This window comes from Grosmannia clavigera (genome assembly GCF_000143105.1).
Source record: "Grosmannia clavigera kw1407 unplaced genomic scaffold GCSC_82, whole genome shotgun sequence".
Classification (NCBI taxonomy): domain Eukaryota; kingdom Fungi; phylum Ascomycota; class Sordariomycetes; order Ophiostomatales; family Ophiostomataceae; genus Leptographium; species Leptographium clavigerum.
In genome coordinates, this window is record NW_014040576.1 from 876,385 (window position 1) to 900,932 (window position 24,548).

At 50.6% G+C, this 24,548-nt stretch overlaps 9 protein-coding genes across 9 annotated transcripts; 5 read left to right on the top strand and 4 right to left on the bottom strand.

Annotated features, from left to right (window-relative positions):
• Window positions 1–91: 91 nt before the first annotated feature.
• On the bottom strand, window positions 92–1,146 carry CMQ_7991 (duf410 domain containing protein; the record flags this gene model as incomplete). The annotated part of the gene is made up of 2 exons (XM_014313631.1): window positions 92–740; window positions 800–1,146. The coding sequence occupies 2 exons, from the start codon at window positions 1,144–1,146 to the stop codon at window positions 92–94; spliced, it is 996 nt and encodes a 331-aa protein (XP_014169106.1).
• A 712-nt stretch (window positions 1,147–1,858) lies between these two features.
• CMQ_7817 (snare domain containing protein) lies at window positions 1,859–2,708 on the top strand (the record flags this gene model as incomplete). Its single annotated transcript, XM_014313457.1, has 2 exons — window positions 1,859–1,905; window positions 1,985–2,708. 2 exons carry the CDS (start codon window positions 1,859–1,861, stop codon window positions 2,706–2,708), a joined length of 771 nt encoding a protein of 256 aa, XP_014168932.1.
• A 2,993-nt stretch (window positions 2,709–5,701) lies between these two features.
• On the top strand, window positions 5,702–10,262 carry CMQ_7873 (cell wall biogenesis protein phosphatase; the record flags this gene model as incomplete). The annotated part of the gene is made up of 4 exons (XM_014313513.1): window positions 5,702–5,828; window positions 5,982–8,740; window positions 8,806–10,166; window positions 10,223–10,262. 4 exons carry the CDS (start codon window positions 5,702–5,704, stop codon window positions 10,260–10,262), a joined length of 4,287 nt encoding a protein of 1,428 aa, XP_014168988.1.
• Window positions 10,263–12,188: 1,926 nt separating this feature from the next.
• CMQ_7946 (rds1p-like stress response protein) lies at window positions 12,189–13,227 on the top strand (the record flags this gene model as incomplete). The annotated part of the gene is made up of 2 exons (XM_014313586.1): window positions 12,189–12,361; window positions 12,438–13,227. 2 exons carry the CDS (start codon window positions 12,189–12,191, stop codon window positions 13,225–13,227), a joined length of 963 nt encoding a protein of 320 aa, XP_014169061.1.
• A 365-nt stretch (window positions 13,228–13,592) lies between these two features.
• On the bottom strand, window positions 13,593–14,945 carry CMQ_7806 (20S cyclosome subunit; the record flags this gene model as incomplete). The annotated part of the gene is made up of 3 exons (XM_014313446.1): window positions 13,593–14,304; window positions 14,473–14,822; window positions 14,892–14,945. The coding sequence occupies 3 exons, from the start codon at window positions 14,943–14,945 to the stop codon at window positions 13,593–13,595; spliced, it is 1,116 nt and encodes a 371-aa protein (XP_014168921.1).
• Window positions 14,946–16,406: 1,461 nt separating this feature from the next.
• On the top strand, window positions 16,407–17,530 carry CMQ_8020 (farnesyl pyrophosphate synthetase; the record flags this gene model as incomplete). The annotated part of the gene is made up of 2 exons (XM_014313660.1): window positions 16,407–16,526; window positions 16,607–17,530. The coding sequence occupies 2 exons, from the start codon at window positions 16,407–16,409 to the stop codon at window positions 17,528–17,530; spliced, it is 1,044 nt and encodes a 347-aa protein (XP_014169135.1).
• A 305-nt stretch (window positions 17,531–17,835) lies between these two features.
• On the bottom strand, window positions 17,836–20,560 carry CMQ_7866 (uncharacterized protein; the record flags this gene model as incomplete). Its single annotated transcript, XM_014313506.1, has 3 exons — window positions 17,836–17,886; window positions 18,009–19,655; window positions 19,799–20,560. 3 exons carry the CDS (start codon window positions 20,558–20,560, stop codon window positions 17,836–17,838), a joined length of 2,460 nt encoding a protein of 819 aa, XP_014168981.1.
• A 1,074-nt stretch (window positions 20,561–21,634) lies between these two features.
• On the bottom strand, window positions 21,635–22,811 carry CMQ_7933 (NAD dependent epimerase dehydratase family protein; the record flags this gene model as incomplete). Its single annotated transcript, XM_014313573.1, has 4 exons — window positions 21,635–21,924; window positions 22,009–22,476; window positions 22,530–22,549; window positions 22,621–22,811. 4 exons carry the CDS (start codon window positions 22,809–22,811, stop codon window positions 21,635–21,637), a joined length of 969 nt encoding a protein of 322 aa, XP_014169048.1.
• Window positions 22,812–23,505: 694 nt separating this feature from the next.
• CMQ_7867 (ubiquitin conjugating enzyme) lies at window positions 23,506–24,462 on the top strand (the record flags this gene model as incomplete). The annotated part of the gene is made up of 3 exons (XM_014313507.1): window positions 23,506–23,527; window positions 23,731–23,876; window positions 23,935–24,462. 3 exons carry the CDS (start codon window positions 23,506–23,508, stop codon window positions 24,460–24,462), a joined length of 696 nt encoding a protein of 231 aa, XP_014168982.1.
• Between the last annotated feature and the right edge of the window lie 86 nt (window positions 24,463–24,548).

Consider the following 24,548-nt stretch of genomic DNA (forward strand, 5'->3'; position numbering starts at 1 on the left):
GCTGTAGCTTATCGTTTTATGACCTAGGCTAGGTAAGAGTCAACGGCCATTTGTAACTCCGCATCCTCCGGGAGCATGCAAGTTCCCTTAATTAATCGAGTCCTTCTGCAGCAGGCGCATCGAGACTGGGCAGTGTTCTATTCGACGGCCGGTTTCCGCCACTGCCACCACCACCAAACAGATTTCCCACCATGTCAAACAGCGGGTTTCTCTGGCGCGGCTGTTGGATTCCGAAATACATTTCGGCTACCAGTTCAAGCGGTTCGCTCCATGATTCGACTTCTCGTAGTTGGTTAGAGTACCTACTAGCTAGCTGCCGGAAGAGCTCTGGGCTGCCTCTCTGGATAGCAAGAAGGAGAAGGCCAAGAAAATTGAGCAGGGGTAGACTAGGAAAGACGCGGGCGTCGTTACTGGCGCTGCTGACGTCTTGGACAGCGAGAGCAGGATTGTCGACAGTCAGAGCACTAGTAAAAGTCCGGTAACAGTGGTTGGCAGCGCGCACGTTGGCCATCAAGAGATACGGCAGAATAGCCCGACCTGCATACAACGGGGCCGTGTGCGCATCGTCTTGTTTGTACCAATCATATTCCATGTGTGCCAGAACCTCAGGCGATTCTTTAGTCCCCGTGACTAAATGACGCTCTGCTTCGTACGCTTCGTGCTCTTCTGCGTAGAGAGAGCCGATAACATGGTGTAGCTCAGGGTCTCCAGCTGGATATGCCCCGAATCTCGCAGACCATCTTCACCGATATAGTTAGCCATAGACTGGGCATCACTGGTTTCCATTTACTCGGCATACCCTATAATCTCAGCGATGTACTTCCTCCGTGTCGGCTCTTCTTGGTCGAACAGCCGAAGGCATGTGAGCAGTCGGCCCTTGTTCGCGGCGTCAGGTTTGAGCTCCGCCTGCTTGTAGACATCTACCAAAAAGATGGAAAGGTCGCCTCCACTTCCGCCCTGACCAGCTTTGAGAAGCGACTGCGCAACACTGTATAGGATGTCGATTGCCGCAGCCCAGTTCGCCGTTTTAATATGGCGGACAGCCACCACCCGTGTCTGCTGCTGCGCCTCGTAAAATTGGCCCTCGCTGATGCGCTTTTGCATGCGCGAAATGATTTTTTCGATTTTGTCCGTCCTGCTCGCCATGATTCTGAACACTGGAAGGAAACCTTGAAGGTGGGCTGTTGAGTGTAGTGTTAATATTTGGAGGTATCTTAAGATATTGGCGATTATTAAAGGCGGGGTTTGGGCCGATTTAGCACAAATCACGGACTGGCTTAGAGACTACTAATTATCAATACCAAAAATCATGTATATAGAAGCAACTTTGGTGTAGCGGTAACATCTACGCTTCCCATGCGTAGGCTCCGGGTTCGACTCCCGGAAGTTGCAAAGCTGCATTTTTAAGCCTGCCGATATAGCATCCGTATTTTTTATCTTTTGCAACGGGGTTGTAAGAATCTTAGATGAAGTTACTCTCCGTTTTGTCTATTCGGTTAGCAGGAGAACTAGATAGTGTAAGCACTGTTCACGCATACTGCAAAATACTTCAGTGAAGCAGGAGTCGTTCCTTTCTTAACCAGTACAGCCAGCGACGCAGTTGGCTCGATATTTAACCAAAGATAATATCTTATCTTACGTAAGATATCTTACGGAGTACTCCGTAGTAAACGGAGCTTCAACGGCTGGTCATCCTGGCCTACTCCGTACATACCACCGTTATGTAGATAAGTGGGGCTGATTATTATCTTATCTGACTACGGAGTATGTAAGATAAGATACATACTGCGCTCTCCAATTCACCCTATCCTGGTCGTTTATTTGGCTCTATCCGGCGCTTTTAATCACAACCAAAAACATGATGGCCTCTACGAATGATGGCGACCCGTTTCTTCAGGTTCAAGAGTTCGTTTTCCCTCCCCGTTACTATTTTCTTTCTTTGGCAATCGACGATCAAACTGTGCTAATTGCTTACTTGGAACAGAGATGTCCTCACCCAACTCACATCTGTGCGACCGCTGTTCGCGTCCTATTTACGTATACAATCACTGACGACAGCGGGAACATCCCCCGAGCTATCATCCGCGCGGGCCGACCTCGACATAGCGCTTGCAGCATTGGCTGAGGACCTCGCAGACTTGGTAGCTTCTGTTCGCGCCGTTGAAGGGGACCCGACACATTATGGACTGGATGCAAATGAGCTTGCACGTCGCCAGCGTATGGTACAGGATGTTGGCGGCGAGGTGGACGATATGCGCGAAGTGCTGGAAAAAGCACCGCGTAAATTACGAAAGGGCAATGTAGACGGAGGAGGTCCCGGGGACATGCTGCCCGATCCAAGTTCGTTTGCGATAGGCGAGGACATGGCCGGACAAAATGATTGCCGTAACGAAGACAACTATGCCGAATTTGAGAGGGAACAACAGCTACAGATTCTCCATTCCCAAGACCAGCATCTTGATGGCGTCTTCCAAACAGTGGGCAACTTGCGCCGACAAGCTGATGATATGGGTCGTGAGCTTGAAGAACAGCACGAGATGCTTGAGGTGGCCGACAACCTAGCAGACCGTGTAGGGGGTCAGCTGCAGACAGGCATGGAAAAACTGCAGCATGTTATACGGAGAAATGAAGACAGATGGAGCAGCTGTTGCATCGGAGTTTTAGTCATTGTTTTAATCATTTTACTAGTTCTGCTTCTGATTCTATAATACGCCCGGGAGCTTATGCGACTTGCAAGTATGCGAATAATATATAAAGAATATATTTCAGTTTGCACCGTTATGAAAGCCTGAACGCCCTCCTCCTAGATCGTAACGTCTTATATACAGTTGTTTTTTTAATGAAGTTCATTGAGCATTGGTGTAATAGCTAAGTACGTAAACATGCAAGCCTACAATTAGAGTCTAAGAATAATAACATCACAGTATCTATCTGTATTTGGCTCACACTACCCAAAGCCTGTGCAATAATCCGTCCTAACAAACGCCCATTCAATACATATTTTTCTCCAAATTCCCATAGTTATTGCATCATATCGCCTTCCGCACTTTGCTCCTTCACAATGTTTCTAGATTTAGCCCTGTCTTCATAGCAATAGATTTGGCTAGAACTTTGAGCGTCTCTGTGCCGCTGGTTGATTTGGATGCACGCGCCGGATAATCCACAAGAGCACATCTCAAGGCTGCAACAGCAGCATTGCCGTAAAATGCCATAAAACGGGCCTCGTTGTTCGCAATCATCGCTTTCAGTACGTAGCATTGCGTCTCGGACATCCCTTCGGGCGGTGTATTGACAATCTTGGCTAAGGACATCCAGTACACAGTCGGTGGCCAAGGGTTTGGCCGTCTGACTCTGGAGAAGTCCCGCAATGTCAGGGCCGCAAAGCCGGCGCCCAGGCCGGTCATGCGATCCATGTGATACTGCTCGGTTATCCACCTGCCATTTTCTTTCTTCCACCCTACCATGCTTCGCCCCTGCTCTGTTCGGTCGTTGCCGTAGACCCCAAATAAGACGGGGCAGACGACTCGATATTTAGCAATGAGCATGTCTATCATGGGCTTGCCACGCCAGAGAAAGTCGCTCTCAGAGTATACTTTTACAACGGCTTGGCCAATAGCCTCAGCCGTTCGAGTATCTGCCCCCGACTCGTTGATAAACTGTGAGATGGCGGCTTTTGCCATAATGTTGAGAAGGTACAGGTACAAGGAAGGGAGTCGGGGTTCATTATGTGCAGCACCTTCGACAGGGGCGTTTCGTGGCTCTAGGAGAAATTGATTCGGGTCCAACAATTCACTTGGCACATTTTTCAGACCTGCTGTAAGAACCGTTACAAGTCTTGCGACCTGATATGACCCACGTCAGCAAACGCTTTCTAGAATGATGTTAACACGCGTGTAGGTCTTACAGGTATTTTGTTCTCCTTCAATCCACCACTAGTCAGCTGACCGAAAGATTTTCGGATATCTCTTCTCATTTCCCCCATATGTTGCTTCAAGGAAACATTCGTTTTCGCTTGCTCAACCACAAATTTTCGAAGGCTTTTTAAGTTCTTGTGAATTTGTATGTGGCGGTCAATATTGGAATATTGAACCGCGGGCAACGACGGGGTTGCATCATCTGTTGCGCTGTTGGTCTTTTCGGCGGCAGGCTGGCCGATTGCAACGAAAGGTGTACGGACACTCGGCGGAAGAAAGGAGGACTGCACTTGAGTCGGTGGTTGCTCGTTCAGCTGTGCGGCTCTGGCTTGAGTGTTGACTGGAGAGTTCGTAGACTCAGAATTGTCCTGCCTTACGTTGTTAGGCTCGATACCTTGGATAGTATCTGTCTTCGATGTTGCCGACACCTCTGCTGTCACTATTGAGTCCGTTCCTGGGACTTCTTCGTGGGCCTCTGCCTGGAGTGTTGCAGGCGGTAGTACAACCGGGATTGTAGGCTGTGGTATAGGTGCAGCCTTCTGTGCTGCCAGTCGGGCCTCGTCTTCTAGCTGCTTTATCTTCGCCTGGCGCTCATTTCCAATGCGCCTTTCCTCCTCAGCAACTAGTTCACTCCGTCTTAATTCTTCTTCTTCGATTTGACGATTGGCCTCGGCTAACTGGTGCAGCTCATAGACGTGTAGAGCAGCCTCGAGAACACGCTGATGCTCCTTTTGGGCGTCGTGGAAGTTGCGTTTATGGGCTTCTGGTGAGTTTCGTGTGTCTGAAAGGAAATCAGATACATCAGGCAGGCCAGTAAAGGGAAGTCTCTGGCTTCTAGTTGCCGAAGGCGTTTCCCTCTGGGGCCGCGTAGAAGGTGGAGATGAATTGGCCATGTCGAAAACAGCCAGACGCGCACAATTGGACGAATCTGAACGAGATTTGCGTGTGCGCGGTTCAGGATTCCCAAAGATCTCTATCATGACCGTTCCGTTTCAAAAGGTCGGGAAACCAGGATTCGCGAAATGAAGGACGGTGAGCTGCAACGACGCAACTGAGCAACAACTGCTCTCCTGTTCCTTCGCTTGTATCTCACTAGTATGATAGCTCTACCGATATAACATTTCTTACAAATTCTGCCGGGCGGTGAAATAGGAGTGCTGTAGCAGGCTAAAACTGTAATTATGGGGCGTTTTGCTTTCTGTCCTGGTGCGGCGCCCAACCGAACAACGGACCAACAAATCCTCCAGGAGCTGGGGACAACGACACCTACGACCCTTCACCAATTTCTCTCCTCTCCCATCCCCCCTGTGTCTTTCCCTTCCGCCAAATCTCTCTCATTATCTACTTCTCCATTCCTTCGACATCGTCTCTCTCTTTCTCGGCCTCTGACTTTCTCTATATATCTATAACACTGCGCAGTTGTTACTTTGTTGAGAACGAGGAACCGATGATCTTCCGTCCGCCCCAAGTCTTTGATTGAGACAGCCTGATTCATCCATCCACAACGTTCTCTCTTTACCCCAGAGCCCATCATCCCCGGTCATCCGCAGAGTTGGCGGCTTGTCTCGTCTTAGCGGTGAACATCTGATTGCAAACGAGTAAAAAACAAAAGCGAAAACAACAGAAAACAACAGAAAAAAAAAGTGGCAGCACCCACATAACTGAAAATATACCTTTCCCCTCCCACTATCAGCTTAAAGTCTTCTGGTCTTGACCCGCACTACATTATTTACATTGCCCACCCCCAATTTCCAATCCTTCAATTTCCAATCCTTCAATTTGTCACCATGGAACAACAGCAGAAGCCTGCCTCGGGAGGCGTGCCCGGATCAGCCGGCCGACGACTTCACATCGCTCATCGACGAAGCCCCTCGGAGCTCACTCCGCTCATGAGCATGTTCTCCAATACGAACAGTAAGTATATAATTTACAATGTTATTCTATATGTCTTTACTTTATATCGTAGTGAACGACCTACTATTTTTTGCGCGTCTTGCACATGGCTCGTCGTGGTGTGACGTTCCGTTGTTTCGTGTCGGCCAAACTGACAGATTTGGCGATCAATAGTGGATCAACTTGCTATTCAGCAGCAGATCGAGCTCCTGCAGCAGCAACAACAGCAGATTCAGGCGACTCACCAGCAATATGTTAATATGGGCATGCTTCCCCCTACTCAAAGCCTCGGGTCAGGAGGCGCTTTCAATCATTTGCAGCCCTCGATGGCGAATATCTCTCCTCAAGCAGGCTTTCAATTTCCAACCCAACTACCACAGCAAAACGTTGCTATGACGTTGCCTTCCCAACCTCTCGCGCATCGCCGTAACCAATCCGCTCTTCCGAACATGGGCGTCGGACCCCCTCCCGCTCCATCCTCGGGAGCTTCTGGATCTGCTTTCGGCAACTTCGAAAATTCTACAAACTATAACCGAGAGGGCGGTAGCAACCGTGGTGGCCGTGGTGGAGGTGGGCCTGGCGGTGGTCATCAACGGCGACATTCCCTAGCTTTGGCTGACGCAAAGAAGGCAGCTGAGATCGCCCAACAGAAGCGTACAACTTCTGGATTCCAATTTCCTGCTCCAGGCATAACAAATACTTCAACGGTTGATAAATCTGAGGACGATGCCAAGACTGTTCCTGCCGCTTCTGCCATCATTGCACCTTCCCCGAATCCTGAAAGCCAATCTAATACAGTCAACACAATTTCCGGTCGCGGACGTGGGTCCGGACACGGCCGGAGTCAGAGTATGGCTGTTGGACGAGGTGCTGGGATGGGTCGAGGTGGCATGGGGAGTTTCACAGCCGATCCAGCTCAAGGCGTGAGCCACGATTTTCAGCGTCGTAGCGGAAGCCACGCGCGGACTTCTTCTCGCAATTTCGATGGGAACTGGCGAAACCAAAGCCAAGGGCAGGATAATATTGGTATAACCCAACAGCAGCAACAGCAACAGCAACAGCAGCAGCAACAGCAACAGCAACAGCAACAGCAACAGCAACAGCAACAGCAACAGCAACAGCAACAGCAACAGCAACAGCAACAGCAACAGCAACAGCAACAACAGCAGCAGCAGCAGCAGCAGCAGCAACAACAGCAACAAGGGGGGTTCCAGCCGGGTCATCGGTCCCGCGGCTCGATGAGCGGCCAATCAATTGGTTCCATTGGCGCCTTTCAGTATGCTTCCCAACCTCAACTGATGCATCTGCCTGGCCAGATGGTGATTCCAGGCGTCTATCCCGGACAGCAGCTTAGTGCCGTGCAAATAAATCAACTACAGGCCCTGCAAGCTGCCCAGATGGGCAATCAAGGATTTGTTGGCCTCCAGGGAAGCCAACATGCGGCACAACTACCGCCTCAGCAACAACAGCAGCAGCAGCAACGGAAGACACTCTTTACTCCATATTTGCCGCAAGCCACACTGCCTGCCCTTCTCGGAGATGGCCAGCTGGTATCTGGCATTCTCCGGGTGAACAAGAAGAACCGGAGTGATGCGTATGTCACGACACAGGATGGTCTTCTTGATGCCGACATTTTCATCTGTGGAAGCAAAGACCGCAACCGAGCTTTGGAGGGTGATTTGGTAGCGATCGAGCTATTGGATGTGGACGAAGTCTGGTCTCAGAAACGTGAGAAAGAGGAGAAAAAGAAACGCAAGGACATCACCGACACTCGCTCTAACTCTGGAAATGCGCCTGGTCAGGGAAATGGGAACAGCGATGACAACATTAATGCCGAGAGTGGCATCCGTCGCCGTGGCAGTCTTCGACAGCGTCCCACTCAGAAGAAAAACGACGACGTGGAAGTCGAGGGCCAGAGCTTACTTCTTGTTGAAGAAGAGGAGATCAATGATGAACAGAAACCACTATACGCTGGGCATGTGGTGGCCGTTGTCGAACGTGTGGCTGGACAGATGTTCTCCGGCACTCTTGGGCTTTTACGACCCAGCAGCCAAGCTACTAAAGAAAAGCAAGAAGCAGAACGGGCTGCGAGAGATGGGAATGGCTCTGGGCGCCACCATGACGGCCGGCACCAGGACAAGCCGAAGATTGTGTGGTTTAAGCCAACAGATAAGCGCGTTCCGCTTATTGCTATTCCAACAGAGCAAGCCCCTCGTGATTTTGTTGAGAAGCATCAGGAGTATGCGGACCGCATTTTTGTGGCGTGCATCAAGCGCTGGCCGATTACATCACTGCATCCCTTTGGTACGCTGGTGGAGCAGCTCGGCCGAATGGGTGACCTCAAAGTCGAGACCGATGCGCTTTTACGGGACAACAACTTCGCGTCGGATGAGTTCTCTGATGCAGTTCTCCGCAACGTCACGCCCCAGGACTGGTCCATCACGAAGGAAGAAGACGTTGCTATCAAATCACGGCGTGATTTTAGGGATGAAAAGGCGTTCACTATTGATCTGAACGGTTCTGCAGAATTGGGAAATGCGGTGCATGTGACCTCTGGACCGGACGGGAAAGTCGAAATCGGTATACACGTCCCAGATGTTGCCCATTTCGTCAAGCCAAATACTTTGGTCGATAGGGAAGCCAAGAAGCGTGGAACTGCGGTTCATCTCTTGAATCGGACCTGCGCCCTACTTCCACCGAAGTTGTCAGCTGGATTCTGTTCACTCACCCCTGGCGAGGACCGCCTTACCGTCAGCGTTGTCTTTCAGATCAACCCACACAATGTAACTGTTGCCGAAGGGGATATTTGGGTCGGGAAGAGCATTGTGAAAAGCCACGGGAGAGTGACTCTGGACCATATCAACGATGCCTTGGCGCATGGGCAAGACTTCAAGCATGATACCGTCTCTGCCAAAGATGTCCAGATTTTAAACGTATGCTTGCATACTTTCCCGGATGGCGACCTGTTGTATGACTTCTGCTAACTTCTTTGTATTAGTTTGTCACGCAAAAGTTTCGCGAGGCCCGTCTCGGTGCTGGAAGTGAACCCATTGCACCTCTTAGGCTGTTTCAGCAACTAGATGATGAGAACATTCCCATCGAGCATAATATTTTCGATACTACAACGGCTGTGGAGATTGTCGAAGAGCTCATGCACAAGGCCAATGCTACCATTGCGCAACGGCTAGTTCAGGCTTTGCCGGATAAAGCAGTGCTTCGCAGACAAGCAGCACCAAGTCCACGCCGCCTACAAACAATTGTGGAGCGAATGACTGCTCTAGGCTACGAGATCGACTCGACTAGCAGTGGTACACTTCAAAACAGCCTCTTCAAGGTCGAAGATTCTGATATTCGGAAGGGTATGGAGACGCTGCTTCTGAAAGCGATGCAGCGGGCGAAGTACTACGTTTCTGGCAAGACTGCAAAACATCTCTGGCCCCATTATGCCCTCAATTTGCCGCTCTATACTCACTTCACAAGCCCTACGCGTAGATACGCCGATGTCCTTGTGCACCGCCAACTGGATTCCATCCTTTCTGATGGAAAGGTTGAGTACGCGGAGGATCTTGAGAACTTGGTCAAGACGATTGAGGCTTGCAACACGAAGAAAGACTCTGCTCAAAACGCTCAGGATCAAAGCGTGCACATTGAATCCTGCCGCAAGATGGACAAGAAGCGCCTTGAGACTAACGGAGACCTCATCAGCGAGGGTGTTGTTGTCTGCGTTTACGAGTCTGCTTTCGACGTTCTTATTCCAGAGTGGGGCTTCGAGAAGCGGGTGCACTGCGACCAGTTGCCCCTCAAGAAAGCCGAGTTCCGGAAAGATAAACGTGTTTTGGAACTGTATTGGGAAAAGGGCGTTCCCAGCTCGGCGTATGTACCAGAAGACGAGCGGCCCAAAGCGGCTGCATCTCTTCGCGTCTCAAATGCGGCTGCAGCCGCAAGACAGCACGAGGAGGCTGAGCGTGTGCGAAAGGAGCGCGAGGAGGCTGCGCGCAAGCAAATCGACACTGGCACGATCTCAACTGACGATGCAGATGCTTTGTTTGATGACGACGACGACAACGGCTCTGACATCACAGAAGCAATGGCAGGCGCTTCTTTGGCAGAAAGGCCGACGCAGAGCGTGCCAGGTTCGCCGTCTCGGCTCGAGGCTGCTGTGGACGCAACTGCTTTGCATCGGGCACGGTCAGACTCAAAGGTGCCTGCTGCAGAGACGCCAGAGGCTCGCCTGACCAACAGGGAGAAATATTTGAAGATGTTCAAGCTTCGTGAGGAGGGCGGCGAGTATATTCAAGATGTGACGGAGATGACACGTGTGCCGGTTATTCTGAAAACGGATCTGAGCAAGAGCCCCCCGTGAGTGTTGCTCGATTATACCAGCTCGCCATTTCATGTGCTAACGTCAGTTGCAGGTGTTTGACTATCCGGTCGCTGAACCCGTTCGCTCTGTAGAGAGCTGCAACCTGCAGGAAAGCTTTCGCTACTCCTTTTGGTTAACATTGGCAAATTGGCGAATACAACAGATATTGTGACTGTAGTAGGCAATTTGGATAGCTTGGACAATGGGGGGACCAGATAGGTCAAGGAGCGTGTTCAGTTAGAAAAGATAAGCGCGAGGACGACTTTATCACATAGTTGGCAGATTGTAGCAGGCCCATTTCACGGATTACTTTATACAGACAAAGTAACACGAGAAATACCGAAGTGCAAAGCCATGCGCATACGAGCACGCTGGGCTTGTTCAAGGACCAATCAGGCTTACTCTTAGGTGGGTGTTCAGAATGGACATTGGCAAAGCATATATTGAGCCTGCCTAGCAGTCGGCTTAGCAGTTGATTTAGTGACGAATCAACATTATGTACTCCGTACTTACGAATAACTAATCCGTCCGAAACATGATGGAATTATGGCTGATTGCAGTACAATGCATGAAATTTGAACGAGAAACTCTGTATCTATACTCCATATGTGAGTACTCCGTAAGAGCAATAAGGGAGAGTTTCGCTTTCTTGTAGTAAGATTCTCACAAACTAGGAGTTCTAAGCTAAACATGCCCCTCACTCAGTGCTAATGCTCGTGCGGTATCAAAGCGAAAATGCACTGACTGCCAAGATGCCTCAACAGCAACATGTTACATAAGAGAAGCTGGAAGCGAGCCAGTGGGGAGGGAAGGATGCGTCCGAGAAAGCGGGGGCGCGGAAAAGAGACGAGGCCAATTTCGTGCCTCCGTGCACGGAGTATATAGTAAGGACGTAACAACCCCTGATACTATTGAATGGGATTTGCGACTCGGATGTGTTTTCGCCCATCACGAATTATCCCTTGGGGACGAGTATCTCGCGGCTCAACGCGATCCGCAGATACGAAACCAACATGAGACAGGCCGAGCACGGGGTGTCAACAGCCGTGCCACCCCTGTATAGATGCGGAGTATTACAGGGGGGCTTCTTTGTAGTCTCGGGGCGAGCCTTTTCTTTTTATGTTCTTTTTGTTTCCTAGGCAAACCATGTATGTACTCCGTATGGAGTATACAATCTAATCCCTAAAAGAGAGCATCATAACCATGCTTTCGTCTGCTGCTCGCAATACCCTACTGCCTTATTGGTCAGGGGAGCCGTCCGATCTCAAATAACATCAAACTGGGCCAAGGCCAAGGTTGCCTTCTTGAACTGATAGAATAACGCTGCAAACTTTGTAGGATTTTACGTATTCCGCATTGCATGCGTCAAATTGGAACATGCCTTCTCGGATTTGTCTACTTGCAAGAGGGTCAACGTAAGGTGATGAGTAGCTCAAAAGCCCGGCCATCTGTCCTCCTTGCTCCCTAGACTAGAAAAATGCCCATTCTGGGACCCAAGACCCCGTATCGATTGCTTTTAGCCTCTCTCGGAACATGGAGTAGCCGCAGTTGGCCCCATCGTATTGCCTCGCCCTGCCATGTGAGCTATGGAGGACGACGGCCTCTTCGTTTGCTGCTGATTCCGGCTTCTTAAGGAGCAAGCCGGGAGCAATTTCAGCTCCTGTATTCTCCTTTAAAATACTTCTCGACCCCCTATTTCTAGCTTATTTTTTCTTCCTCTTTCCTTTCCGCCATTTATCTTCCTTTCATCTCCTCTCTTTTCAGACTCATTCTGTCTTTCATTTCTATCCCAGAGCACTGGTCTGCTCCAAGGTGATTGTTTCAGATTTTATACCTCTCTTGTTCTTGCTCAGCAACGGCATTATCCCTTCTTTCTAATTTTCATAATTCTATTTCTTTCGTATCCTAGATAAGCTACATTGCCATTTGGCAAAACTCAGGCTGGTCTTGCTTTCTTCCGTTCTACAGAAACAATAAAACAACCGACGACAGAATAAAACCAGTCTCATCAGTTCGAAATGCCGTCTCTTCGCAGCACAGCCGTTGCCATTGTTGGCTTCACTGCCGCTGTCTGGGCACTCCCAGCTCAGCCCAAGTTCAGCTCTGGGCAGATGAAAATATACGAGTATAGCAAGCGTCAGAACGCTGCTGCTGCTGCCCTCGGCCTCACTGATATCGACATCCTACAGTTGTAAGCATACATACTAAAACATGAGAATATATTTCTCGACTCGCTGACAGGAGCCGTTGTTGACCTTTGTTTCTAGCGCCCTAACTCTTGAATGGTTGGAGACGTCCTTTTATCAACAGGGCTTTGCAAAGTTCCCGCAGTCCGATTTCCTCTCTTTAGGTCTGACCCAGCAGCAGTTTGATGATCTTGTTGGTGTAGGAGCCAGCGAGGCGACCCACGTCTCCTTGCTCCAGTCTGCCATTGCCCAAAATGGCGTGAAGCCAGTCGAGCCCTGCACCTACGACTTCAACTTCACTGACGCAAAATCCATGATCACCACAGCGGCGGTGCTGGAAAACATCGGTGTCTCGGCTTACCTAGGCGGTAGCCCATTGATCTCAAGCCCGTCTATTCTCAGCACAGCCGCGTCAATTCTCACGTTTGAGGCGCGCCACCAGACGTTTGTGCGTGTCGCAACGGCCGCTGCTGCTGCTCCTGGTGCCTTTGATACTGCTCTGTCACCGAAGCAGGTGTTCTCCCTGGCCGCACCATTTATCCAATCTTGCCCAACCGGCTCGAACCTGATCCTGACGCCATTCCCATCGCTGGCCATGGCGACTGGGGCGCAGGCTGTGGCTGCAGCGGGACAGATGATTAACCTTGAATCGTCGGTCTCGGCCTCGGCCCAGTTCTGCGCTTTTACAAACGGCAACATCCTTGGCGGCACTGCCTTCTCTGCCTTCAAACCTGGACAGGGCTGTACAGTTCCCGGCCAAGGCGAGATTGCCGGTATCGTCTACGTCAACCTCGCTACCCAGGCACCATTGAGTGGCATCATCACAGATGACATAATCGTTGCAGGGCCCATGGTACTGCAGATCTCGTGAGCAGGGTGAATGCGGATGATATTGCCCTTTTTCGCGAGCAAGCAAGCATATTGGGTGGTTTAGTATCGGGGGTTTGTTGTCTACTTTCTCAGGCGCCTTTTAGGCCGCTTCAAATATATTATTGTCTGCCTCTTCTGGGTTCATCATCTGCTGTTCGTAGGGAGAATTGTGGTACAGTGTGAGAAGGCAAGTACTGCTCACCTCTGAGAAAACCGGGCCTTGATCTCGATACAATACCTTGATCACAAAAAAATGAAGGAGAACAGCGTGTGTAAGTAACGCCTATCTGCATCTTGCGAGGGTCAAAAGTATCGCCGTAGGCAGGCTGCGGGCAGGCCCACGGTGTTAGAGACCAATCATACTTTCTAGCTGCTACTCCTTCCATGGTCATTTTGTTGTTCCAGTGCTGCCCGAGCTTCTCTCATCAACGCCTTGGCCTCTTCTACCTCTACCCCATCCTGGCACAACTCCTGAGCTAGACGGCACGCTGTGAGGTGCTCGCCATCGTTCAGCGCATACCGTGCCAGCCATAGACGCGCCTTGCTGGTAGCTGGGGTCACCCCGGTCCCTTCACCACTCGTGCCACCATCTCTGTCTCGATCGACATCGTCTTTTCCACCTCCCATAGACTCCCGATGTAGCACCACGGACTCGCCCAGGCTGACATCTTGTTCGCCATCCTCTTGAGCCATACACAGCTCCATGTACGCCTTAGCTTCGTCTTTATCGCCCAGTTGGTCGTACATACTGGCAATTTGCAATAGAACCTCTGGGTCAAGGTGGCCTGCCACTCCCCGGGGACCGTTATTGTCAACATTGCCACCAAAATTAGCCCCAGTGGAGTCGTAATTCGCATCCGCCAAGAGGGCTCGCTTGAGGGCCTTTATACCATCGCGCTCGCGCCCCATCTTCTGTAGACAAGACCCGACGGCCATCCACATTTTGCCGTCCCAAGGCCGAAGTCCCGCAGCTTTCTTATAATACCATAAGGCGTATGTGTGGAGCTCAAGAACCTCGTATGTTTGGCCGAGGCCGTACCAGGCACGGTAGTCCCGACGGTTGACGTCCACAGCACGCCTGTATGATTCTATGGCCGCATGTGTATTTTTTAATTCGACAAACTCATGGCCCATAAGCGTCCACGCCGAGAGGCAGGATCGGTCAAGCGCTAAAGCTCTTCGGAAATATTGCACCGCTTTTTCATGAGAAGACATGAGGGAATAATAGTTCCCAATCACCACACACGTCTCTGGTCGGAATTTGTCCAGGCTGGAGCAGAGATGGGCGAGGAAGGCAAGTTTAGGGCGCAGATTGAGAACGTACAAGATGTTGGAATAATGGTCTAAGGAGTCCAGACGGTGTGGGTGTTGCGAAAGCAAGGTGCTGAAGCGCTGCTCTGCGGCCATCAAGTCTTTGCTGTGGTACGCTAACAAAGCATTGCACGTAAGCAAAAATGAAGAGTTGGGGAAGATGGAGAGGAGCTGATCCAATGATGTGGCCAAGTTATGGCCCTGTTGGTACAACTCTAGAGAGGCGTGCAAGTGGAACATGAAAGATACAATATTCTGCGGAAGCTTCGGTGCAATTTTGTTCAGCTGTTGTTTGGAACTCGGCGTTAGTCTGTCACTCTTAGAAAGCATGGATGCGTGTGGATGTGGATATACCTCGTCGACCCTGGAGATGAGCATGGTCATCTCTTGCCAGCAACCCCAATTCATGGGAAATCTGTGCACGCTGCGAATAAACCACTCCATCGCCTCTTTTTCATTTTTCTCTTTGGCCAGTACCATGCCATATCTTTCGAAATCAAATGTCAGCACTGCATATAGAGATATGGATCGATAGGGACATTCCTACAAATACTCCAGCCAGCCTTGGCTGACCACCTTTTCTCCGTCGCCATTCAGGTTCTGTTCGAACCAGGTCTGTAAATAAGCTCCAATCACTTGCAACTGTCTGTTGGCAATGTCGCCCGTATCGTGGGGCCCCATTACCATTTCCACTTCTTCATCCTTCTTTTTCTCGCCAGAGATTAATTTTGCGTACAATGCCAAAAACAGGCTTTTCTGGCTGATCTCTGGTAGAGTACGTCCCGGTTCAGCGTCGAGTGGGATCGCGCTTCCTTTCTCGTTATTTCTAGCTTTCCCCTCAGAAGCTGTCTTTGCCGACATGTCTTGGCCGAAATACGTCCTAGTTTTACTCCCATGGCCCTGCCGATGTTGGCTTGGAAGATTGGCAGCACAGCCTCGTTGTTTGGTTTCGTGCTCCTGAAGCTCATCCGCCACAGTTGAGGCTAGGCGTGGATCTTCGGAAAAAAGGTCTGGGTGGTCCTGACGAAATGCCGAGAGCACTCCAGATAGCAGCGAGTCGGGAAGAAATATGGCCGCGCACCGATCGTATTCGCGACAGTCGAAGAACGATTTGGCTAAAAGGTACTTGCTGATCTCAGCCCCCTCAAGTCGCGCTTCGATAGGATCACAATTTTGGGTGACGAGCAGTGGGGTCGACGTAGCTGTTGCCTGTAGCCCATAGCCACCGAGCTCTGTTGCAGATTGGGGGATGGAATTGAGCAGCTCAGCAGCCCTGGAGATATTAGCAGAGAACTCAAGGAGCTAGAAGAGAGAGGCAGGGGCTGGGAAGAAATAGGAATGCACCATTTGGCCGACTGGTACAAACAGCGCTCCGAGCACTTGACAACTGCATCTTGAAGTGCCGAGCGTAGCTGCAGCGTCTCCTGGTTTGTGAGCACCATGGACAAGGAGGGCGAGGTGGATTGAATGTTCGGTGCTGAGATTAGTGTGTGACTAGAGCTGTTATCTTGTAATTGCTTCCTCGGCGAAGACCAAATACTATAGGACGTCAAGCGCGTCTTTTACAACTGCATGTGTTACCCACTCAGGCGTAAATTTCTTTTTCTAGGCCGGCACAAAGGTTAGCTGGTTTGAAGTGTTCTGCATCGTCTTGCGTTTGGACTGCAATGCGGTAGTATCTTACGAAACGCGTCTTAAAGTTTCTGGCAAATCGCTCTCATTTCCTGTTTTGGCTCACCGCCCAGACCAACACCCCCACCATAATAATATATAATATCGCCTGTTGACAATCCCCCTTTCACATTCCTTAACAACGGACATATCAGTCTTGCAAGTCGCGGGTACCACCATTGCACAATTGATTTCAAAATGACACAGAAAACGACTTTGAAGGAGTTTGAGGCTGTCTTTCCGAAGCTCGAGGAGACGCTGCTTAGACATGCCAAAAAGTACGGCCTCCCCGAGGAGTACCTGCAATGGTATAAGAAGGTGAGCCTTTCTGGCTCTGACTAGTTCCATATGCGCATGTTTCTGTCATCTTACACGTCCTAACCGACTGCTCTTTTCAGAGTCTCGAGACCAACCCCTTGGGCGGGAAGTGCAACCGAGGCATGTCTGTGCCAGACTCGGTGTCGGTCCTGTTGGGCCGCGCATTGACCGAAAAAGAGTACTTCCAGGCCGCTACTCTCGGTTGGCTGACCGAGCTCTTGCAAGCTTTCTTCCTTATTTCGGATGACATCATGGATAGCAGCATCACGCGCCGCGGCAATCCCTGCTGGTACAGACAGGAGGGTGTAGGAATGGTTGCTATTAACGATGCGTTCATGCTGGAGTCCGCTATCTACACTCTGCTTCGCGAGCATTTCCGCTCGCATCCGTCCTACGTGGATATGATCGAGCTGTTTCACGAGGTGACTTTCCAGACTGAGCTCGGACAGCTGACGGACTTGTTGACGGCACCAGAGGACATCGTCAATCTGAACAACTTCAGTCTCGAAAAATACAGATTCATCGTGATCTACAAGACTGCCTACTATTCATTCTATCTACCGGTGGCGTTGGCATTGCATCTACTCGAGTTGGGAACACCGGAAAACCTAAAGACAGCTGAGAGTATTTTGATTCCTATGGGCGAGTATTTTCAAGTGCAGGACGACTACCTCGACAACTTTGGCTTGCCGGAACACATTGGCAAAATTGGCACTGACATTATGGACAACAAATGTTCGTGGCTCGTAAACCAGGCACTAAAACTGGTTACGCCTGAGCAGCGGGCAGTGCTCGAGGCAAACTATGGACGCAAGGATAAAACACATGAGGCTGTTGTCAAGAAGCTGTACGATGAGCTCAACTTGGAGAAGCTGTATAAGGACTATGAAGAGGAACGTGTCAGTGGACTCCATGAACAGATTGCCAAGGTTGACGAGAGCAAGGGTCTGAAGAAGGGGGTCTTCGAGGCTTTCCTGTCCAAAATATACAAGCGCAGCAAGTAATGCGCTAGCCTCGTAACTATTTTGCAAACAATTCAGCGAAGAAATCTGTCCGTAGAGGGATTCTTTTTATAAAGATATGAAACGATAGATATAGAAAGGGTTTCTGTCCTGGCCAAACCTGGACTTCTCGTAACATCTTTAAGCCACCTGCACATTTGTGTGCATTTCCAAAACATGAACAACTCCCCCTCCAGAAAGAAAGACCGAGGCCGTGTCATTGACTCGTCAACGTTAATGTAAAAGATCCATCGAGTACTGTTCATCCATCCCAACGCACTTTGTGATACATCAGTCCTGTGCTTCACTCATGGGAGGTGATCGTAGAATCGAGTGCAGAAGAGGAAGCCGCAGAGATCCTGGAGAGTAGTGGCATAGGGGGGGGATCTCTAGAACGAGAGGAGTGATGGACCGTATGATGGCTACGAGCAAACCGGGCCGCCCCTGCCGCCGAAGCTGAAGTCATGGTTTGTGCACGCACAGTCCTAGAGCGCGTAGGCGGTGTGCTATCAGTGCCATCGCGTCGGAGAGGGGCAGCTGCGGGCTCAAATGTAGGGTCGCCCCCTCCGGTTGATCTGGTGGCTAGATCGACCAGGTGTGTGATACCTGGAGGAGCACGCACGCCACGTCCGCGATGTTCCAAGGACCATTGTGGCGCTTCTTGGAACTTGGGTGTCAGGTCGATAAGGGGTGCTGGCATCCGTGGGTGTTGCTGTTGCTCATACCGGAAGGAGGATGTGTGGGAGGTGGCGCGGCGTAGGGATTGCTGGCGGTCCATAGAAACCTCAGAGTCGACAAACGGTTGGCGACCTCGGTGCATAGAGGCTGGAGGAGATTTGACGTGAGTTGGTCCTGAAAGCTTCCCTGCGGAGAGATAAAGAGCCTGCTGCTGCGAGGTACTGGACGAAGAAGACGGCCGCGAAGATGCAGCCGGCCTGCGGCTTGGCTGGTCATGGTTCCGCGCAGTATGTTCTGTTGCCGATGGGAAGCACGAAGACGGCTCGTGTCGACTGGCTGCCGCAGTGGCAGAGGTCGGAGTTAAAGCAGAATTGGCAGCCGTGGGAGCAGCAGGGAGCGAGCGGTCAGTGCCCAGAAGTGAACCTTCTGTGAAAGGTAGCATACGAGTCTGTACGCCGTCTGGTGCCTGGACCTTAACTTCGCTCTGTTTAGCTGGCTCTGCATTCTTCCGGCTGTCATAGGCGGAACCCAAAAGACTTCCAGCAGCGAATTCATTTGCGTTCCCCGTCCTCCGAGTATCGGCAGTGTAATCGCTTTCCTTCACCCGCAAACCCACGTCGGGAGGCTGACGTGAAGTAAGATCAAGCTTGACATTACTGTAAGAAGGTGACTCGCCGGCTCGGATTGTGAGCTGATGCTGTTGTCGAGTGTTCGTGGTTGTATCTTGTGGGGCCAAGGATAGCTTTCGGTTGACGAGGTACCAGCTGCGCCAGGCGAAGACGCGATTGTAAAACTCCCGAGCTAGCATCGGGTCGTCTATGCAAAAGAAATGGACAAGATTATCCATATTGACAAAGACGGCCGTGCGTTGTTGACTCTTCACAGCAAAGCAGAACCTTTTCGGGGGCTTAATGTGCCTGCGCATCTCCGCCTCAGTAGGACGATAGATATCATAGTCGGACAGGTGGCAGAGACTTTGAAAATCATTGCTGCTACCATATTCGCTGGTCGCCAAGCTGGCCAGGCGGATTGCATCCGACTTCTTGGAAGCAATCACCTGCCCCGCGTCATCCATCAGAGAGATGTATCGCTTGTTCCAGCGGCCCAGCTTCTGTGAGTGGTACATTTGAATAAATGCAATACCTGGTGGCGGCATGTTCTTATCTTGCCGAACCGAAGATAATTCAAGGTCAGCATCCACGGCCATGTCGGAGTCGCTAGAATCATCCTTGCGAGCGTCGGCGGACCCACGTCCATCCAGATCAGCGGTTATGCTGTTGCTGGCTCCAACGATAGCTAGACTATTGTCCGTATCGCGATCCCATGTGTTCATTATGTCGCGGATGCGCTCATAACGCCTGAGCCGGCGCTCTAGCCCAAAACGGGAGTAGCTCTCAACGAGTGAGCTGCTATCATTGCTGCTGTCGAGTTGAAGGAAGCCGGAGCTGGACTGGAGTATATCGGCAACTGTTGTTTCAGGACGGACAGCGACCTTGCGCGAAACTTGGCGAAAACGAACTAAAACCTCCTGAGAAATATTATAATGAGAACGAAGACAAGATGCGAAACTAGTGACCAATAGCCAGAACCTACACGAGCTGTCCCACTATCGGGTGCAGAGGATGCGTCTTTCAGGTGGCCAACGCTTTGCTCTTCTGAAGGTTGTGTCCGGGGCGTTGCCACAGGGGTATCGAAGGAGACACCGGCTAGCTTTGATAGTTTGAAAGGACCGGTCGATGTCTTCGAAACCGCCGGGGTCGACAGGTCGTCTCTTGCAATGGTTCGCTGCCCAAGCCGGCGCGACAAAAATGCAAGCTTATCGCGGGCGGTGCTCCGGGGGGGTGAAGCAACGGGCTGGTGGTTTTCGAGCTGGAGTTGCAGGCGCTCGAGATCTTTTCTTTTCTGCTCCGCCAAGAGCATCTCAGTGTTTGCGTCTCGCTGAGCGGCTTCGTCAGCGTCGATGGTACTCGAACCATTGGCAACCTTGACGCTATGGGTCCGGCCAGTCGCAAAACCAGCAGGTTTTGGAGGCAGTGTTGTAGCCAGCAACGTTGGCAACGCAGACTCGGCTGGCCGATCAATAGCTGTTGATAAAGTAGGAGACATTTGCTGAACAGGGTGCCGAGCTAGAGCCTCCGGAGGTGGGAGGGTCCTGTCATTCATTGTCTTCAGTGCTGCGGGTAACAGTGTTGACACAGTCGGTGGAGGTCTCGTGCAAAAATCGACTTCATCGCCAGCGGCGCGTTTCTGTTCCGGCTCAACATAACGTCGCGACTCTGGAACGTTTCTGCCCCGGATGGTACGATACCGGGTCAGCTTCTGTGCTGGCGGCGACGCCTCAGTCGTAACCGGCATTGCAGGTACAACGAGAGTCGAATGGAGGAATAACAAAAAGGAGCGCCTGACAGTGTAGGGACAAGCGCAATGCTAAGCAGATATAAAGACGAAATAGACGCGTGTTGAGGGAAGCAAAATAGACAGAGAGCAGACCCTGCTTATTTATCGCGTGCCACAAACTGCTGCAACTCTACTCATCGAAGTTTGCTTGTTTGGTCTTACAAATAAGTAGCCAAACAATTCTCCATCCTCCTTGCCATGCACGCTTTCCTCGCCGCCGGGAAGTGAAGGTGAGTACAGCGATTTGGCGGTAGAAGAAGAGGCAAGAGGTCAATAAGGATGTAAGATCTAAGAAAGAGATTCTTACATTGCACTTGCTATTATAACAGAGTTTTCAAAAAACCTTAATGAGACGGCTCTACAGAGTACGGAGTACTACCTCCTCTGTAGTAGTTGGTGGAATGCGAGTCGAAGCAAACTCTGCTCCCCACTTTCACTCCCTATTTTCCGCGCCTACTGTTCCAGAGTGCGGCTGGAAGGCCACAGGGAGTTCTAGCACCCCACATTCAAGGTTTCGTTCTATGCAGGGTGAAGACCTCTGGGGAAGAAGAAATTACGCGCAGAGACAGACACAACAATCCCACTGCCTGGTTGGCCCGTAAGCCCGTCTCCACAATACCCCTTGATCGAACATCAAGTCTAGAAAGTACAGTATATGTACTACTATGTATTGCACTCGCCGCTAGATTATGTGCCTGACGGATGGGAAGGAGCCTAAATAACGCTCGAGGCGTTTTGTCTGTGTGTACTCCGTACTTTAAGTATCTTACTTATGCCTCTGTCTGGAGCTAAACGATAACGGCAAGGCTGACTAGTATTACCCAATTCTTTACAGAGTGGTAAGTAAGATACTCCGTATGCGCCATTTTTCTGCTTTTAGGACCCCCGCTGGTGCAACTCTTGTTTCGCGCTGGAAACGCCCGTAATGAAAAGTCATTTAGGGAGAAGTGGGCCCACCTTGCGACTGGTACGGAGGGAGTACGGAGTACTCCGCCGCTATACGTCGTAAGCAGCGCGACATGATTATCGATTTCAGTGTCGAAATGCCTTTGTCTGCCACCGCCACCAGCCCCTGAAATCTTGAGTGTGCACATCGATCCCCAGATCCTTGAGGGCCTTCGTGCTAAGGTGGCAATCGTATGGTCGCTGTATAGAGCTGGTATTACCGCCGGTTGGGTCAGGTAATAGGCGGTCAATGTTAACACCCAATGTCTCCGCAAAGAGTCGGCAAATCTCGTATTTGGTAAACCGATCCTCGCTCGAAAACTGTAAAACCGGTGGCAGGTCGGCATCAACTGCTTCGGTATACTTGGTAGCGATATCTAGCGAGGTCAGTGAGAGATAAAACGGGCTTTACCAAGACTATTATTTTCGAGTTCTCTGCGCTACCAATTAAAGGGATTTACCTTTCAGGACACGCGCCACATCTTCCGTATTTGTCGGATAGCGGATCGACCAGTCGTCCATCTTCACTGTGACCCCTTCCGCTTGCACCTTGTTCACAATGTCCATGAGTACATTGATGGCGCTCTCAGCCGGCTTCTCTACCCGGCCATACAGCACCGGAACTCGCAGAATAACTGCATGACCCTTCTTCGTCTTTTCCAGTTGCTGTGCTTCGTTGTAGACACCAAGGACGGCCCTCTCACCGTCCAACTTTGTCTGTCCATACAAATTCGTTGGCGCCGGTGCTGCTTCAACCTCGTACGGTGCCTCGCCAGGCTTGCCGGGAAAGACGTAATCGGTGGATATGTAGATTAGTGTGATCCCACGGGATGCGCACAGCTGAGCTAGTTTCCTGGATGCCTCAATATTGAGGCGGCGTGTACCTTCGGGATCATTTTCGACCTTGTCGGGGAAGCGGTTGGCCGCACCTGTCGGCCGTTAGCAAAACATGATTCCTCGTCGATTGCGCAAACTGTCATACAGTGAACGACAACATCTGGCCTATGCTACCAATCAGTATTTGCTTGGGCTTTAAATGTGCGTACGTGTTGGAAGCATGTAGAATTGTGTACTTCACTTCATCGAGGGCGCTTTTCACCTCGGTCGAATTTTCCAGGTTAACCTTGATCAAGGTTTTGCCATTTGCTCGGGAGAAGCCAGTGCCGGTCACAGCCCAATTGCTTTGCTCGAAAACCTCTACGACTTGCCGGCCTAGAAGGCCTGATGCGCCTGTGACGAGGACCGATTTTCTGCACATCGTCATATTGAAACAGTAATAAAAGAAAAGAAGGATCAAAACTTTCTGGGGTACTCCGTACGGAGTAAGTGTTAAGCAATGCTGTGTGGGAACTTTGCGAGTACGGAGTATTTATGGGACCATGAGAGCTAACCAGCGTTTGCCGATCGCAGCATGATATCGGTGCACTTTGCCCCAGCTCTTGTACCGTTCAGCTTTATACTTACTTAAAAAGCAGCGAACGTACGGAATACATTCTACGGATTATTACCCCCCCCCACCCCCCCCAGACATCTTATGGAGTGCATTCTGCAATGCCCGAGTATGAGCTTATTGTTGCGTATCTTACTAGACTGAATTGGTATCGACTCGTAACTTTACTTGATGACACTGTATTACTCCGTACTTGCCATATACCTGCAAAAGCCTGTAGACATGTGGAGGTAGCAGGTACATTGCGCGTTTCCCGGTACTGGCGTGGTATTTGCCCACACCTGCATAGTACCAACCCCTCCCTCGCCACACGGCCAATTCTCCGATTAGGATTGCGTTGTTCCTTTATTATTTATTATTTATTATTATTATAATTTTTGTAAGCCCCTAATTGTCTTTTCTTCACGATGATATATTTGGATACGCCGATTTTATTCTCGCAACGCCACCGTTCACTACTGCCTCTTGATCACAGCTGATTTCCACATAGCTAACACAAAGAAGGCGTATGCCGTACTCGACCGGCATCTGTACGCTACCGCTATTTCACACAGTGACACTTCTCCTGTCGTGTTTCTCCATCTTGCTGCCCATACCAACTCTGATATAATCGCTTTAGTTCCTATCATATAATAGCGAAAATGAGTGGAGCTAAACAACGGCTCATGTCGGAGCTTCATGCCCTACAGAACGAGAAATGGGTGAATATTGAGGTATTTGACTACTCTCGTAGATCACGAAGGCCGGCCTCTCGGCCTGACGATACAGCCCTTTTCAAAGCGTACTGACAAAGTTCCCAAGGCCGACGACCTTTTTCGATGGCACCTAGGCCTTATGGTTATCAACCCAGATAGTGCTTTTCACGGTGGCTACTTCAATGTAAGAGCAAAACGTAGAGCAAATCGAGAATGCTATGTGGACTGACTTCGATGCATAGGTAGAGATACGGTTCACGAATGAATACCCATATAAACCGCCTACGTTCCGCTTCACGCCGGCGATCTTCCATCCCAATATTTACCCCGATGGCCAGTTGTGCATTTCTATTTTGCATCAACCAGGCGAGGACATCATGTCCGGTGAAGCCGCAGGGGAGCGGTGGTCGCCACTGCAAGGAGTCGAGTCTGTATTGCTTTCGGTGTTGTTGTTGCTAGATAACCCGGAAATCTCGTCGCCTGCAAACGTCGACGCCGGCGTATTGTATCGTGATAACCGCTCCTTGTACAATGCACGGGCGCATTCCGCTGTGGATCGATCGAAAAAGGATATTCCGCCAGATTTTGTTATGCCTACAAAGTTCGAAGAAGAGCCACCGAAAGCAACCGTCAACGATGACGCTTTTTGGGCCGAGACGGATGAGGAGTTGGACTTTGGCAGCGATACTGGAGACGAAGATGAACAAGAGGGCGACTTCGGAGATGAAGACAGAAAGGATGGCGACGATGAGAGTGACGACGACAAATAGCACCCATAAGGCAGGTTCGATTTCACACGGCTAGATTAGTCTAACAGCATAGCGAGAGGGATGGTGATGCTTTTATCAGGCGTTTA